Here is an 18,560-nt window from a genome sequence, read left to right on the forward strand (position 1 = left end):
CAGGTAGTATTATTGAGCTCTCCATTTTGTAGGTAGGGAATCAAGACAGAGATCTGACAGTAGATGGCTTGACTGAAACCATATGTATAGTAAAGAGTGGAGGAGGGCTAGAACTCAGGGCTTTTAATTCTTACCATCATCCCTTCCCTACCTGAAAAAGACTTCACTCAGTAATTGTGTGTAACTTGAGGGACTCCCATGCTGAAGGCGATTTTCAGTGGACGATTTCTCCTGTCATCTTTGGAGGAAAAGGAAACAGTTTCCACCCATTCTTCCAGATGTCAGTTCCATGATTTCAGGAGTGATTTGGGCTTCTCTCATTTCATGCTGGGTCTGAGACTTTTTATTTTATTTATTTAAAAAATTTTTACTGGAGGATAATTGCTATACAGTGTTGTGTTAGTTTCTGCTTTGCAACCAAGTGAGTTAGCAATATGTATACATATATCCCCTCCCTCTTGGACCTCCTTTCTACGCCCCCACCCCATCCCACCCCATCCCACCCCTCTAGGTCATCACAGAGCATCAGGCTGGGCTCTCTGGGCTATACAGTAGCTTCCCACTAGCTATCTGTTTTACACATGGTAATATATATATATGTCAGTGCTAACCTCCCAGTTCATCCACCCTCTTCTTACCCTGCGCCATGCCCACATGTTCATTCTGTATGTCTGCCTCCCAGAGCCTTTTTCTTTATTTTCTCAGTATCTTTTAAACCAGTAGTTCTATCTTCTCCCCCTTCTAAAGGTACTGTTAAAGTTAATGAATAGTAGAATGAACTAATTGGGCTGTTTTTTCCTTCTCTTTCCTCATCAGTGTCTGATGGTCTGATGGAGATGCTATAATTAGCCATGTAATGAGAAGTGAAGGATAAACAAGAAGAATTACTCCCAGAACACTCACCTAGGGGTGAAAAACTGGAGCAGGGAAATGAGCCCACGTTTACAATATTTTCTGTGTCTAACCAATAGGTGTTGCACCTACAGTTCTAGGTGTAGGTATTTCTAGGTAAAGAAGCAGAGAAGGCAATTGGCAATCCACTCCGGTACTCTTGCCTGGAAAATCCCATGCACGGAGGAGCTTCGTAGGCTGCAGTCCATGGGGTCGCTATGAGTCGGACATGACTGAGCAACTTCACTTTCACTTTTCACTTTCATGCATTGGAGAAGGAAATGGCAACCCACTCCAGTACTCTTGCCTGGAGAATCCCAGGGACGGGGGAGCCTGGTGGGCTGCCGTTTATGGGGTCGTGCAGTCGGACACGACTGAAGCAACTTAGCGGCAGCAGCAGGTAAAGAAGAGAAAAACCGTGTTGATGGCACTGGCTTTGGACGAGCTGGTTTATGTATGAGCTCTGAACAGTTGTTGGTTTATGTCACAGGCATCAAGTTTTAGTTCTTGGGACTTCACTGGTGGTCCAGTGGTTAGGTTTCACCTTCCAGTGCAGAGGGTACAGGTTCTATCCCTGATCGGGAAGCTAAGATCCCCACAAGCCTCATGGCCCAAAATTGAGAACATAAACAGCAGAAGCAATACTATAACAAATTCAATAAAGACTTAAAAAAATATTAGTTCTCTGAGACTCTGCTCTAGAACTCTTAAATACTGGATGTATTTTCTGTACTTAACTTTTGAAGATAAATAATTAGCAACTACCCTCTTAAATTGGAAATTTATTTTTAAAAATAATTTAGAGTATATTTATAATAATAAATGTTTTAAAAATAAAAAACTAGAGACTTCCCTGTAAGTACAGTGGTTAAGACTCCATGCTTCAATTACAGAGGTTGTGGGTTTGATTCCTAGTCAGGGAACTAAGATTTAAATTTGCATATCTAATACCAGTTCAGCCATGCTTAATTTATTAATGAAAACAGTGAGGCTGATAGAGGTCTCATCGTTTGTCCTTAATCTAAGCTTGAAGGCAGGATCCCTGCCTTCAGATTATAAAATTGTAAGAAGTTCTGTTACTAGGATGAAACTATGTTTAAAAATAAAGAAACAATCATAATCACTGAAGTTAACTTTTCCATAATTACAGATGAGGGTGAAGGGTAACCCAGGTTGTGTTACATTGTTAGTCACTGGGTCCTGTCTGACTCTTTGCGACTCCATGAACTGTAGCCCCCCAGCCTACTCTGTCCATGGGCTTTCCCAAGCAAGAATGCTGGAGTGAGTTGCCATTCCTTTCTCCAGGAGATCTTGCCTACAAACTGGTCTGACCAGGTGTTTTGGTTTTGAATAACCTCAGGGAAAGAGAAATTGTAGAATTTTTTTTTCTTTTTTACTGCAATATCTTTATTTCTAAAGTGCAGTTTTTCATATTTCTTTTAGTTGTTGATTTACTCTCTTTCCTGCTGCTGTGTAGGTACACGCACACGCGTGCACACGCGTACACACACGTACACACACACACACACAAATCTGCTAAGTTACACTCATACATTAGCAGCTGCCACAAACGCACTTGGTGTCCTGTAAATGAGATTTCTAGTGTGAAGTCTTTAGTTGTGAGCTGTATCTTTTTTGTTTCTCAGAACAAGGAAAGAGCAACCTGCAGGTGACATCCTTAGAAGATGCAGAATGTCGCAGAACCAAGGAGCGTCTTTCTAATGGGAACAGCCGTGTTTCAGCTTCCAAATCTTCCCGCAACATCCCAAGGAGACACACTCTAGGTGGGCCTCGAAGTTCCAAAGAAATCCTGGGAATGCAAACGTCGGAGATGGACCGGAAGAGAGAAGCTTTCCTGGAACATCTGAAGCAGAAATACCCGCATCATGCCACCGCCATCATGGGCCACCAGGAGAGGCTGAGAGACCAGGTACAAATATCGTGCCATTTTCACTCGGCCAAGCTCATTCTTTGTTTTTTTTAATTCCGTTTTCTCCCAATTTTATTGAGATATAATTGGCCTACAACACTGTATGTTTAAAGTATACAGAATAATGATTAGATTTCTATTCATCATAAAATGATTATCACAGAAAATTTAGTGAACATCCATCATCTCATTTAGATACAAAATGAAAGAAATAAAAGACAACTTTTTCTTTCCTGTGATGAGAACTCTTAAGATTTACTCTCCTCACAGCTTTCTTGTGTAACATTCAGCAGTGTTATTATATTTGTCATGTTTACTTTATGTCCCTTGTACTTATTTCTAACTGGAAGTTGGTGCCTTTTTCCCTCCTTCATCTGGTTCTCCTTCCCTGTGCAAAGCTCATTCTTTAATGAACATGAGGGAAAGCACAGTAACCTTCAGGTTAAAGGGGAAAAAACCAGTTGACTGGATTGTGCCCACTGCTGGATAGTCCCAGATCTCTTTGTCGGCTTGGGGAGAGGAGGCAGATTGCAGAAAAGACCTGACCTGAAGGCTCAGCCTTCTTTAGCAACAACAGTAAGAGAACAGAAGTGAGAGAAGAGAGACCAGAGAATGTGCAGTTCCCCTGTAAGAACGTCCCAGGTTCAACCACAAATATATCTAAAATGCAGGCAACGCAGAAGTATATCTTACCTGAGTAAAGCATGGTATCAGCTAATGTCCACCCCCTTCACTGAGTGCTTGGCACAGTGAAAGAATGAGTGCATGAATGAATGAATATAAATACTTTTTCAGGCTAAAACAGAGCACACAGACAGACAGACTTGTGACAAACCCCTTTACCTTAAGAAGCTGACGTTAGGGTCTTGTTTTCTGTTCTTTTTTCTTATCAGAGATGTTTTTCTTCTGCACACTTGGCTTTCTGCTGTCAGCAGCTGCCTGTTTTCTCAGGTTATCTTGACAGCCACACAGCTATCACTCCACAGTGGCTCAGGGTGTTTTTGTTTCTTGACTGTGTGCAATTACTTTTCAGGGGATGGCATGGGTTTAGGGTCACAGGAGATGGGAGCTCCTCTGCAGCCCACAGATTGGTGTCTCCATCTGAGGATGGAGACCACGGTAATGGAAGTGGAGAACATTTAGCAATACTTGTGGTCAGGGGTGAGAGCAGGCAGGTATTGATTTTGACACTCCAGGTAGAGACAAGTTCTGTGTTTTTAACTCTGCTCTCTTGCCAGTTAGTTACGAAAGTGATGTCTAACTCAGCTTTTTATCATCTGTGGGAATGGTGGTTGCCGTCGGCCTCAGTTCTTTACACTTTAAGCTCAGTTCATTTGAACCTTTAAATGAAACCTCTCTTTTATGAAATCTTTATCAGAGTGCCTAAAACATGTGACATATGCCTTATGAACTGTATGTTGACATACATGTTCACATCCCAAGAGGCAGTAGGCCCAGAAGAAGAGAAATAAGAATCTAGGTTGATATGGAGAGGAGCAGATGAATTCTTCACTCAGAAGAGGATGGCTGTCTTCAAGTGTATATAGAGAATGCCCCTATATTCTTTTATTTCTATTTATCATTTATGTAACCTCCCTCCCCCAGTTTTATTGAGATATAATTGACTGAAAATAAAAATATCCCTATTTTCAACTGATAGTTGGGTCACTGTCCATTTAATTAATGGAATTTGTGCCTCTCTCTGTGTCTTAATATGTGAGGTATCATGCTTTATCCAGTGCTGTTCAGATTGAGGAAACTCAGGGAAGTTATGGTTATACAGTTTGCTAAGGAAAAGCTGGAATTTGAATTCAGTGAAGTCTGAATCCATGTTCATTCCTCTGGTCTATAAGTTGCAGACCATTGCCTGTAGAGCAGGCAGTGTGGTCTCTGTATGCGGTATTAGGGATATGGTGAGGGAGTGTGTGTATCTGAGACTATAGGGATGGGAGCCTGGGTAAAGGAGGCTAGAAAGTTGATTATGTGTTGAGTGAGGAAGGCTGATATATATATTTTTTAATTAAAATATTATTTTTCTGAGATATATAGAAATTATCCTGTCAACAATGGTATATTTTTCATTAAAAAGTTTCAGTTATTACTGTACTATTATTATTTGTGATGTCATAATTCTCTCTCCTACCATGATGATGATGGCTTTGGGGAAAGTTGTTACATGGTGATCCTAAAACTAACCAGAAGGTTGTAAAGGGCGATGGAATGGTGTCAGAAGACAGGGAGTACTGAATTTGGCCGAGTGGCCTCAGGCTCCAACCTCCTGTCTCTTGCATCTCTGTCATAACGTAGTCTGGCCTCAGATGGTCAGTTGCCCCTTCGCTGGGTAATTCAGGATGAATTCTTGTGTTTTACAAGCTGACCGTCTGTTTTTTATGCTTGGATCTTTGTATATATTTTTCCTTCTGCTGCTGAGTTGCAAAGGAATCTTAATCAGCATTGTAAACATTAGAGATAAGCGTAGGTGATGATTTAGGAAGTTCCTGTAGACAGCACTTCAACTTTTGTCCTTTTCATTCTTTTTCTCCTATCGCCCATTTCCTCTCTCCTGTCCTCTTCTCCAAGACACCCTTTGTTCCTCTCAGATCTTGTGACTGTGGATTATTCCAGGCTTCCTTTACAGGAAGATCACATGACCAGCCTCAAGGTGAAAGGCAAATATCACAAGTCTGATGGACTTTCCAGATATGGAGGTCGTAACCACCAGACACTCTAGGGGTGGCTGTTTCCTTGGTTGTTTTCCAGAAAAGTGGCCTTAGTGAGAAGAGTGCCAATGGAAGAAATCAAAAATAACATGATGAAAATGCTGTATCCAGAACTTTTCAAGAAATGTCTCAGTGCTAAGGGAATTCAGGTTCTAATTCCTTGGTATCCAACATAAGGAGAATCAGAGCACACCTTATGTTTTTATTTTTTTTAATTGGAGAATTATTGCTTTACAGTGTCGTGTATGAGTTTCTGCTCTACAACAATGTGAATCCGCTATAGGTATACATACATCCCTTCCCTCCTAAGCCTCCCTTTAAACGCCACCCCCATCCCACTGCCTTAGGTCATCACAGAGCATCAGGCGGAGAGTGCGACACCTTATGTTTTGACATATGCATTCAAACCCTTGGAAGATTCATGGTTGAAATTTATATTTGAGTCTTTGAAAACAAGTCAGTCAAGAATTTTCTTCAGTCTAAATGACTGAAAGACAAAAAGGTTTTCTTTACTGTCTCCTGTGATCTTCAAAAAATGGCCCAAGTCACCGTTGCAGCACGGTGCTTATGTACATGATGGAATCTTTACCCACTCACTCCTGGGGGGCAACCAGGCTGTGAAGCTGCGTCATCTGGCCGCTAAGGGTGTGGCTCTGGGGTCAGGCAGGACTGGGTCAGAATTGAGTCTTCACCATATGCTGGTTAAAAGATTTGAAGCTAATGACTTAATCTTCCTGTTCCAGTCAAGGGAAAGATAATACCTCTATCATGGAGTATTGAGAAAGGAAATGATGGATTTTCTTCCTGTTTCAGTGGCAACTCTTAGCATTATAGTATTCTTTTTAAAAATACTTTCATTTACTTTTTTAGCTATGCTGGGTCTTAGTTGCGGCACAAGGGATCTTTAATTGCAGCTTGTGAGATCTGGTTCCCTGACCAGGGATCAAACCCAGGGCTCCTGCATTGGGAGCACAGTGTCTTAGCCAGTGGACCACCAGAGAAGTCCCAGCATCACAATATTCTGATTCCTGGGGACCAAAAGAAGAGGCTCAGAGGCTCTTATGTTCAAATTAGTATTTAAAGTCATTTCACTGTTTTACCAACACATATTTGAGTACTCGAAGTAATTTTTCCCATTTGTCAGAACACAATTTTATTATATTTCTGAAACCTGAATGTATTTTTCCTTTATCAAGAGCTTCAAATTTGGATTTCTTTCACTTATTCATCCCATATATAATTTATTTATTTGGCACCTACCGCGGAAAAGGCATTGTGAGAAATACAGATGATGAGGCTTGGCCCCTGCCTCCAAGTCAGCAAAAGAAATAAGGCATTCATGGACAGAGATTAATCCTTCCAAATCCTGCCCAGTGTCACACCTGCTGAGCTGCTCGTAGCATCCTGCAGTACCTGTATTGTAGCATCGAATCATACCTTCATTGTACTTTTCTTTATGTTTCATTCTCCCATCTACAGTATGCTTTTAAAGAGCCTTGTCTGAATCACCTTTGCAAAGTCAGCATTTAAGGGAATGCACAACCGAAATTAGGCACGATCAATTTTTGTTAAATGAATAAGGTGAATATTTCTAATACAATTGGAATGTGATAGGTACCATTTGTTTGGTAAACATAGAGGAATGGGGAATCCAAGGCTTAAAAGATTGATGGCAGCTTGAAATCAGAAGGGATTGAGGCTAAGAAGCTAAAGGAAGGCTAAGTAATTTCCCTCCAGTCAAGAAGCCAGCAGGTCAAGCAAGGTCCAAATTTCCGAAGTCTGTGAGCTTTCCATTTGTTATTGACCTTGGTGTTTTCTCCCTCTGCCTGTAATTTTTCTAAAATTTTGATAACAACTTATGTAGCTCACAGTGGATCAGGTAATAGAGACATTGTGTTGCCATTTCTTTTAAAAAAATAAATTGTATTCAATTCCTGAGCATATGAGATAACCACAGAAAATAGATTCCTATACATATTTTACCTAGAAGGAAAGTTACTTTTTCAAAACAGCTCTGAGTTCAGAAAGGTCTGTACTTTAGCCATCTCTCATGGTCATGGTCACTGTGTCAGTCTACAGTTTGGAAACAGTCTTCTTTCATGTCTTTTCTAGTGAAGAAAGAGATATCCAACTGGCCTCACACTTGCAGAATCCAGCTGTCCACTCCTAGTCTCAGAAACCATTCTGAAAATAGTTTTTTTGCCCTTATTTCCAGTTACCCACAGAATTTCTATTTAACTAACTAGGTAAAGAGTACCTGCTCTGTGGTTAAAATTAGTTTGTGTATTCTTATATCTAATGTGATCAAATCTTAGGAGAAAAGAGGAACGCAGTAGGCCCTCCTTATTTGGGAGTTTTGCATCCTTGGATTCAACCAAGATAGAAAATATTGGGGAAGAAAAATTCCAAAAAAGGAAAACTTAAATTTGCTGAGTTCTGGCAACTATTTATATAGCCTTTCCTTCATATTTACAACTTTTTATATAGCATGTCTATTGTATTAGTATTGCAAGTGACCTAGAGATGATTTACAGTGTATGGAGGGTGTGCATGGATTATATGCTAGTATTACCCCTTTTTGTAGAAGAGACTTGAGCATACTTGGATTTTGTTATCCCAGGGAGTCCTGGAACCAATCCCCCATGGCTATGAGGGACTATTGTACATTTTAACCTAAAAGTCTGTTGTGTTCTTCCATTCAGAATAAAGAGTGAGCAAGCTATAAAGGTTAGTTTCCTTTTACATGAGCATTGTGGAGAGTTAAAATAAGGAGATAACATGAACAGTGAGACTGTCTGAAAATGGGGTCCTTAAGACCGGGAAGCATTTTGTCTGGCCTTGTTGCTCTCTGAGTGTCCCTCAGATCTCACTGAAGACTGAAGGCAGGGGGAGAAGAGGACAACAGAGGATGAGATGGTTAGATGGCATCTCCAACTCAATGGACATGAGTTTGAGCAAACTCCAGTAGATGGTGATGGACAGGGAAGACTGGCATGCTGCGTCCATGGCATCACAAAGAGTCGGACATGCCTGAGCGACTAAACAACAGATCTCACTCGTGTCTCTAGTGTCTGCATGGAAGTGGCACTAGAGCTGTGTTCTCAGTACCCAGTGAGTCTGGGGCCACTCACCAGTGTCTGCTGTAGTCCAGGGTGTCTGGAGCCTGAATGTAACTATGCTACCAGCAATGGAAGTAAAGAAAAAGAAAATATCTGTCAGCCTGTTTACTCATAAACATCTCAAGTTCTGGTTCATTCTAGCCAATTTTCTTTTTTTTTTTAAACAACCTCTAAAGAACTTTATTCATTGATGAGGAGCTGTGCTGTGGAACCTGGAACTACAGACTTTGGTTCAAGCGCAATGTTATCCTTTCCTCCACTATGGAAAATAGTAGATATATAGTAGAATATTACTCAGCCATAAAAAAGAATGAAATAATGCTGATTGCAGCAACTTGAATGGACCTTGAGATTATCATAATGAGTGAAGTAAGTCAGACAGAGAAAGGCAGATATCACATAATATCACTTATGTGTGGAACATAAAAAATAATGCAAACAAATCTATATACAAAACAGAGACAGACCCGCAGACATAGAGAACAAACTTTTGGTTACCAAGGAAAGAGGGAAGGGATGAGTTAGGAGTATGGGATTAACATACAAAAGCTACTATATGTAAAGTAGATAAGCAACAAGGATTTACTATATAGCTCAGGGAATTATATTCAATATCTTGTAATAACCTATAAGGAAAATAATAGAAAAAATATAAAACAATTACTTTGCTATACACCTGATATTAACACAGTATTGTAAATCAACTATATATATATGTCAGTTAAAAATATCCATTCCTTTGATCTATCTCCTTTTCAGATGGTATATAATTGATTTTGTTAAGAATCATGGAAAATTCCATTACAGTTAAATCCGGAAGACAGGAGAAGTCTTAATTGTGCTTGAATCAGAGGAGCAGGTCTTAAGAACCGAGCACTACTTCCAGGCAGAGTGAAGGCATTTTTACTCCCTTCCTTCATAACTCACTGAGAATAGTTATGGGTACTAACAATGGAAAGAGAGAGGGGAAGAAAACTCCATTTTGCAAAATAAAGGAAGCTGTCAGGATCTGTGTCATGTTTTTGTGAAGACCTATTATATACAGAATGTGGAAAGTGAAATAGTTTTTTAAAAGGCAAGTATGCTACCAACAATTTGTATAATCTTGACCTTACCTTCAACAAAGGAAGTTTTTTGGATGAAAAGCAAAGTTCATAGGTGAGAGGAGGCAATGTTAGCAAATCAAAACACTTCCACTTGCAGGAAGCCTGTGATTTAAAAGGCTGTGCTGTATGCCTCTCAGACGTTGATGCCACAGACTGAAGAGTGAGGGTAACACAATTTTAGGGCAGAGCAAGCAACATATTATTGTGGGGAAAGTGTTTGATGTCACAGATCACAGACAAGGGTGCCTCTGTTGACTTCTCCCCTCTGCATGCTAGCTTTCAGTAGCTGGCCGGCCTCATTCAAATGGCAGTTATAATGAGAAAGGAGCCAATAGGAAACATATACCTTACAACTCATATATTAATCAGGATAGTCTTGATTATGCTGCATAACAAGAAAACCCTGTACGTTTTTTTGTGACATGACACAAAAACGTTTTATTTCTCATGCATACAAAGTCTATTGTTTGCGATGACTTTGTGATTTAGGCCACATCCACGGTGTGGTGATGCCATCATAACATGTGGATTCCAAGTCATCATGACAGGAAAAGATAGAGCTAATGGTTCCTCACAGCTCTTACATATGTTGGCCCTGAAGTAGCATCTGTCATTTCCCTTCACTGTAGCATCTTGAATCAGGCACCTACAGGGATGTTTGGTTTATCCAGATTTTGGCTGTGAAGTCTAGTTTAAGAGAGAAATCCCTCCCATTACCTTATATCAGCTTTCCCAAATGTAATGAGTGGTTTTTATCAACTTTGTTATATTGATACATAGCACTTGATACCTATCTGTACAATCCATCAATTACATTTATGTGTAATTTATATATATTAACATATATTTACATCTACATGCAATGGCATCTTTTTTTTTTAAATATACATGATGTACTATATATATATGTGTGAAAGTGAAAGTCGTTCAGTCCAACTCTTGCGACCCCATGGACTACATAGTCCATGGAATTCTCCAGTCCAGAATACTGGAGTGGGTATCCTTTCCCCTCTCCAGGTGATCTTCCCAGCCCAGGGATTGAACCCAGGTCCCCCACATTACAGACGGATTCTTTACCAGCTGAGCCACAAGGGAAGCCCACGTATATGTATTTTTGGTCACACCATATGGCTTGTGAGATCTTAGTTCCTTGACTAGGGATTGAACCTATGCCCTCTGCCTGAAAGCATGAGGAGTCCTAACCTCTCTGCCAGGGAAGTCCCGGTGTACAATAATATGTTTTATAGGTGTAAAAGGTAGTGATTCACAGTTTTTAAAGGTTATATATGCCGTTTTTAGTTATTATAACATATTGGCCATATTCCCTGGGTTGTATAGTATATCCTTGTAACTCATTTTGACCATAATGGTTTGTACTTCCTAATCCCCACGTAATGACATCTTTTGACTTATGTTTGATTAAGTGTCATAGAACTTCTGTCACACTGGATCATGCCTCATGCCATGGATTTCAGGGGATCAGTTGGGACCTTCGAGAATACAAGTAGTCCCTCTGTCATGTGTGGAAAACCCCAAATTTATCAAATTTTTGTCTGTCATCTTTACCTTAACCCTAATCAATCTAGATATGTGAAAGTGTTTGAAATTCACAAACATGCATTGATATTCATAGATCAGTGTATCAGCAAGGCCTGGAAGGTAGGCTAATTGGAACTAAAGAGGCACTAAGCCCGTAGACCATCCAGTTAATGGAGGCCTTGGGTCACAGTGAAGATCTGGTAAAAGGTTCATGTTGTGGAGGGATAGATTTTATACAGTTCTGCTTTGTTGTTCAGTCACTAAATTGTGTCTGACTCTTTGCTAGGCTTCTCTGTCCTCCACTACCTTATTTATGTTTTGTAAATAAATCAATACAAAAATGAAAAGCTTATAAGTTATAGTAAAGGAAATAGACCCCCAGCTAAGAATTTCCTCTTTAGCACTATTAATTTATTCTAATCCAAAGTGGAAAATGATGGTGGAATAGCCATGTTTAGCAGCAGAAACATATTTAGCTGTTTGAACTAATGACTGACTCAGAGTTTACAGACCAATTTCTTACCTAAACCTTAAGGAAAAAGGAAACAACATCTTGGCAGTTAAGAAATGGAATACATGAACTTCCCTGGTGGTCCAGAAGGGTGGGACTTCACCTTCCAGTGCAGGTTAGATCCACCACAGGATTAGATCCGTGGTCAGGCAGCCAAGATCCCACATGCCTCACAGCCAAAAAACCGAAACATAAAACAGAAACAATATTGTAGCATTCAATAAAGACACTAAAAAAAAAAGAAATCTAATTATGCATAGCAAACAATAAAACCAAGTCACAGTAGGAAGAGGGAAGAAATAGAAACGTCTCCATAGGCTGCCATGAAGGTGGAGAATCTTAGTTAAATGTTCAGCTTTTCTTTTTTTTTTTAGCATTGTTTTCTCAGCTATTATTTACAGTGGTGGAAAAGTGGAGAAGACTACAAGGACTGCATATTATCGGTAGCCACTAAAATTGTGACACTTGCTATTTACACATATTAGTATATTCCATCCTCCCCAGAACCCTGTGGGGTAGGCACTATTTATTATGAACTTTACTTAACAGAATGACACAGAGCCTTTAGATCTCGTCCAGAGTGACACAGCAAGTGAGTAGTGGCACCAGGACTTCATCTCGTTACCTGGGTGTGGAGCCCTTGCTCTTGACCTCCAGATTATCTCATCTTTCTGATGGGTGATGGAATCCAAAGATACTCTAAAGCACCAAAGAAATAAGGAAGGACTGAGGCTTCCCTGGTGGTCCAGTGGTTAAGAATTCGTCTGTTCAATGCAGTGGACACAAGTTCGATCCCCAGTCAGTGAGCTAAGATCCCACATGTCTCCATGCAACTAAACCCGCTTACCACAACGAGAGAGAAGTGTGTGAGCCATAATGCAGAGCCCACGTGCTGCAACTAAGACCTGATACAGTCAAATAAATAAATGTTAAAATAAGGAAGGACTGGAATGGGGGAACCAGTTTGCCCAGCATCAGTAGGTAAGAAATGTAATGGTCATCCCATATTGGGTGAGTCCCAGGTGGCAGAGTGGTTAAGAACCCACTTGCCAATGTAGGAGATTCTGGTTTGATCCCTGGGTTGGAAAGATTCCCTGGAGGAGGAAATGGCAACTCACTCCAGTATTCTGAAAATCCTATGGGCAGTGGAGCCTGGTGGGCTATAGTCCATGGAGTCACAAAAGAGTCAGACATGACTGAGCATGCACACACACCTTATTGGCTGAAATGCCAGCCCCCTGTTTAGATCAACCTTTAATAATTTGGGGAAGAAAAGAAATTTAGGGGGAAGAAAATTGGTGTATATCTGAGAAAGATAAAAATTGAGTGGTATATATCTGAGAAAGAAAAAAAAAAGAAAAGAAATTTAGGGGGAAGAAAAGTGGTATATATCTGAGAAAGATAAAAATTGGGAAGAAAAGTGGTATATATCTGAGAAAGATAAAAATTGAGAAAATGTTATTTTTGCTGGAGCAACCCTGCTGATTGACAGGAGCATGTGTCATAACAAAATTACACGTTGTATTTAGAGGAAATATTATTTGTATATCTGTATATGTGAGTGTGGGTTTAATAACCTATCAGAGGCCTGTGAATAAAGAATATGATAGGATTGAAAACATCAGTATAAAAAAAATTTCTCATTCTCAGAAATTTCAAATAATACTGGATATAGCAAAGGGAAACAATAGTCATCTAAATTTGGGCATGATGGAAAACAACAGTTAAAAAAAAAAAAACAATAGAAAGAGCAGTCTGATACTTAACAGATGATGCTTCTCCAGGGAACAGATGAAGGGACTGGCCTAGAAATATTTCGCAGAAGATGGATAATTTGCATTGTGGCTTAGACAGTGGGGTGGGGTGGGTTGCATTTCAGCAGATTTGGGATATTACATCGTAGGACACATTGTGGGGTCTCAGTGAAGAAAGACTAGATTCGAGGGGGGTGCAGTCTTTCCTTGCAAACTTGACATTGATCATATAGGATACAGAAGAAGAGGAGGATCCTGAATGGAGATCATTCACAGCTCACGGCTTTAGATCCATGTTTAATTGGGTGCCACCAACCCCTGCATTAGCTTTCATTTTAATTAGTGTTGTGCAGAAGAGCAGGAGAACACGTTTTGAGAACAGTGCTATATTAAGAAGGGCTCTGCCCAAAAAAAAAAAAAAAAAAGGAATCAAAATAAGATTCTACTGGAAAATCTGTTGACGGGTACCTGGGAGTAGGTGGGGAAGGTGAGGGAAGTCGAAAAGCAAAGCAGAACTGTGCAGTGGCAGGACACACCTGGAAAGTGGCATTCAGTCAAACCGAGAGAAAACTGCCATTACAATTAGACAGAGATTTTGGCATCGAGGAATCCGCAAAAGACTGGCGGGACTTCCCTGCTGGTTCCGTGGCTACCACTGGGCTCCCAGTGCAGGGGGCACAGGTTCAGTCCTTGGCTGGGGAAGTTCAGCATAGCCAAAACAATAAATAATAGATAAAGTCTTTGTTAGTTCTAAAAAGCAAGAAGAAAACCCCAAAAGAGACCGGTGTAATTTAGTCCAGCACATCGATGCAAACTTAAATTGCAGTCGGCTGAATTGTCCTGAATCTCCTCAGTCATCAAGCTTAATTCTTCATCATTACTCACCCTTCCCCTGCAGTGTTTTCGTGGATTGATTCAGTCAGATGGTTACTTATCATCGTCCCGCACTGTGAGTTCGGCATCATATAAAAAACACAAAATAATATATCAAAAAATACAAAACACAATAACTGCCCTGCCTAGCATATGTCATGTTAGTGGACAGAGTACCAATGTTTGGGCCCAATGTGAGTGAATTAACATGCACTAGGACGCCCAGCTGTGTGACAGGAGGCAAGTCAGTCCATTTCCCTGAGGCTTTTTCTTAACCATAGAATTGAGACAGATAATGGTGTTGGGGTGCTGATAGACGAGATAATATATCGCTACTGTAGCAGTTTAATGCATTCTTATCAAGGAGAGAATTCTGGTGGGAAAGTCAAGGCCAGTACCATTATGGTGGCGCAAACAGTGTACATTCTCAATAGCAGTGATCAAGACCAGTGTTTTGTAAAGGTATGCTCTACAGAGTCCTAGATCCCCAGGCTGTTAATAGCTATTTGGGGAGAAAGTTACTAATTTGGGGACATTCTTAGTTAACCAAAGTTAATTTCTACATTGCAGAACTGGTCAGATCTTTTAATATGCTGAATGGCTTTGTGAATCTCAGGTTGGATATTTGGGAGTAGGTGGGTGAGGAATGAAATGGGCAGTATTTCCAAACCCTATTTGCTGAAGAATTATTGTTTGGTGGGGGGACTTTTGTCTTGTGAGACACATTCAGAAATGGTGGAATGTCATGCAAAAGCTTATATTCAGAGCGGTGGGAGATTTCAGAAAGGGAAGATTTTTTTTACAGGAGACCAGGAGTTAAGTGGGGTCTCTTGGAATGATTCAGGGCTCCTAGAGACAGTAAACTTGTCCTAATTATCTGTTTCCTCAATGCCCAGAGCACAGTAGGTATTCAACAAACATCTATGGCAAGGATATTGACAGATTATGATTGGAATGATTTGATGAAGGCATGGAGGCATTCTGATGGAGGAGGGTGGCCAGGAGAGGCAGTGATGTGATAGGAATGGAGGTGGCTCCTTGATGAATCACTGGATAAGCCAGTCTGAGTGAGGTGGGGTGCCGTTTGGAGAAGGGGGAGGGCAGCGGGGTTAAACAAAGGGGAGTCAGACTGTGCTGGACCTTGAACATCCGGCAGAAAGCTCGGAATGGCAGACACAGGGCACTTTGTTTTCATTCCGCGACTGGAATGAAAAGCAAAGTTCAAAGGTTAGTTTTTTAGTGCTACCTAGGAGGGACCATGTGAAAAACTTGGGTGCTTGCCTGGAAGTGGTTGCCATGTCCAGGCGGCAATGATAAGGTCCAGTGTCGTGGAGCAGGCATGGAGCTCAGCCAGAATGAAAGGATGACGACACATCAGATACGCGAATGAAAAAATGAGAATGACTCGGTGACTCATTAGAGAAGGATGAAGGTATGAAGAACTGCAGGTGGTGTAGTAGAGCAGGCAGGAATACCCAGTGCCCTCCCCACCCCACCCCACCCGCCCCCCTGCCCCCCAGAGACCTAGATTCTGGTTTCCACTGTGGTCCCTGCTGTGCCAGTTCATTGAGCACGTCACTAAGCTCCTATGTCATCCATCCATATTGTGTGACCCCCTGAAGAACTAGAGAAATACCACAGAAGGTTATGGCCATAGTCACGAGAGGAGGGGGTGGGGCAGGGAGGGGGAAGGACACAAGTGTTAACTCTTGAGATCTGCTGTTGGAGATGGACTATGGGGAGAAAGATCTGGTCTGAAGCTCAGTGGATTTTTTGACAAAATTCTGTAGTGTCTTCTGTTTGAAAGGCTCTCATATTTGCCCTCTCGGGGCCCCACTTTGCACCAACCTCATTTTGCATCCTCATCTCAGCATCTGTGTCGTATCAGGCCTTGTCTTTCCTTCCTTTGCCTTAATCCAAGGTTTTCAGACCCTGTGCAGGTAGGAAAGTGAACTGGGAAGCCTGAAGAATGTTGTGGGCTGTCACATGGAGCTTTGAACCGAGGCATCGATTTCAACAGACTGGAGGGGGATGCAACTTACTGCTGCAGTTAAGTGGGAGGCTTTGTTTCATGTCTTGTTTGCACCTGAGATGTATTTTGGGATTAATGAATGTGCAGGGACTTTAATTCATGAGTATTTACTGAGATCGCAACTGGGGCAGTCAGCAGTTCTCCAATCACGCTGAGATGCTAAGGGGAAAGCAAGTGGTTGGTGTAGTACTTTAGACAGCTGATTTATGTGAGAAAGGAATGAGTTGTATGCACTGTAATCACTACTGACAGATTCCATATTTTGGGTTCGCCTGCCTTCCTCTATCGCTTCTTTCCCCTTCCTTTGTTCCTTCCTTCTTTCCTTTTAGTTTTTTTTTTAAGAATTCTTTTTTTTTCTTTCAATATTTATTAATTTTTTCTTTGAATATTTATTTATTTATTTGGCTGTGCCGCATCTTGGTTGTGGCACAAGGGATCTTCAATCTTTGTTGCAGCATGTGGCATGTTCATTTGTAGCATTCACGATCTTTAGGTTGTAGCATTCAAACTCTTAGTTGCAGCATGCGGGAGGATCAAGTTCTCTGACCAGGGATGGAACCCGGGCCACCTGCATTGGGAGCGAAGAGTCTTAGCCACTGAGTCACCAGGGAAGTCCCCCTTTTAGTTTGTGAACGTTTTGGTTAGACCAGAATATTCTGACATACAAAAGTGTGCGTGCGCGCCCAGTTGCTCAGTCACGTCTGGCTCTTTGCAACCTGTGTACTGTAGCCCTCCAGGCTCCACTGTCCGCGAGATTTCCCAGGCCAGAATACCAAAGTGGGTTGCCTTTTTCTCCCCCGGGGAATCTTTGTGAGCCAGGGATCAAACCTGAGTCTCTAGCATTTCCTGAATTAACAGAAGTGCTGAGTATTAAACGTGTGAGAACCGTTGCTCTTCCAAGTCTGCTGTGTACGTATCCCATCTCCTGGATGCTTTCTCCAGCTACTCCATGCATGTTTTACTTCTAGTTAAGTACTAGGAAGTTTAGTGCCCATAGAAGCTTCTAGAGAGCAAATGTCATTTTTGTTCTCTTTCTTGGGTCTGCCTGTTTTATTCATTCTTTCAAAGAATCAGTTTCCATTTATTTTTCTTTTCCATATTATTGTTTGGTATCTTGTTGCAGACTTTATAATTAATGGTCTTTTCCTCGGGTTTTTGTTGTGTGGTTGTTACCTCTGTTGTCTTTTATAGTTTCTTAGAATGTATATACTGAATTAACTTATTTTTTATTATTTGTTTTGGCCACGCCATATGGCTTGCAGGACCTTAGTTCCCCGACCAGGGATTGAACCCAGGCCACAGCAGTGAAAGGGCTGCATCCTAACCACTGGACTGCCACGGAGTACCCTGAGATTACTTGGTTTTAGTATTTCTTGTTTAATAATGAAGGCATTTCAGTTCAGTTCAGTTGCTCAGTTGTGTCTGACTCTTTGAGACCCCATGAACCACAGCACACCAGGCCTCCCTGTCCATCACCAACTCCCAGAGTCCACCCAAACCCATGTCCATTGAGTCGGTGATGCCATCCAGCCATCTCATCCTCTGTCGACCCCTTCTCCTCCTGCCCCCAATCTTTCCCAGCATCAGGGTCTTTTCCAATGAGTCAGCTCTTCGCATCAGGTGGCCAAAGTATTGAAGTTTCAGCTTCAACATCAGCCCTTCCAGTGAACACCCAGCACTGATCTCCTTTAGGATGGACTGGCTGGATCTCCTTGCAGTCCAAGGGACTCTCAAGAGTCTTCACCAACACCACACTTCAAAAGCATCAATTCTTCGGTGCTCAGCTTTCTTTATAGTCCAACTCTCACATCCATACATGACCACTGGAAAAACCATAGCTTTGACTAGATGGACCTTTGTTGACAAAGTGATATCTCTGCTTTTTAATATGCTGTCTAGGTTGGTCATAACTTTCCTTCCAAGGAGTAAGCGTCTTTTAATTTCACAGCTGCAGTCACCATCTGCAGTGATTTTGGAGCCCAGAAAAATAGTCAGCCACTGTTTCCACTATTTCCCCATCTATTTGCCATGAAGTGGTGGGACCGGATGCCATGATCTTTGTTTTCTGAATGTTGAGCCTTAAAC

General features: G+C 41.3%; 1 protein-coding gene across 3 annotated transcripts in view; it reads left to right on the forward strand.

Annotated features, from left to right (window-relative positions):
• KIAA1217 (KIAA1217 ortholog) overlaps positions 1-18,560 on the forward strand; it is a 361,116-nt gene that overhangs the window by 8,523 nt on the left and 334,033 nt on the right. For all 3 annotated transcript variants that reach the window (XM_043478953.1, XM_043478954.1, XM_043478955.1), the window contains exon 2: positions 2,538-2,821. In XM_043478953.1, the coding sequence (XP_043334888.1) occupies positions 2,538-2,821 (284 nt within the window). The remainder of the gene's footprint in view (positions 1-2,537; positions 2,822-18,560) is intronic.

This window comes from Cervus canadensis, chromosome 10, assembly GCF_019320065.1.
Source record: "Cervus canadensis isolate Bull #8, Minnesota chromosome 10, ASM1932006v1, whole genome shotgun sequence".
NCBI lineage: Eukaryota > Metazoa > Chordata > Mammalia > Artiodactyla > Cervidae > Cervus > Cervus canadensis.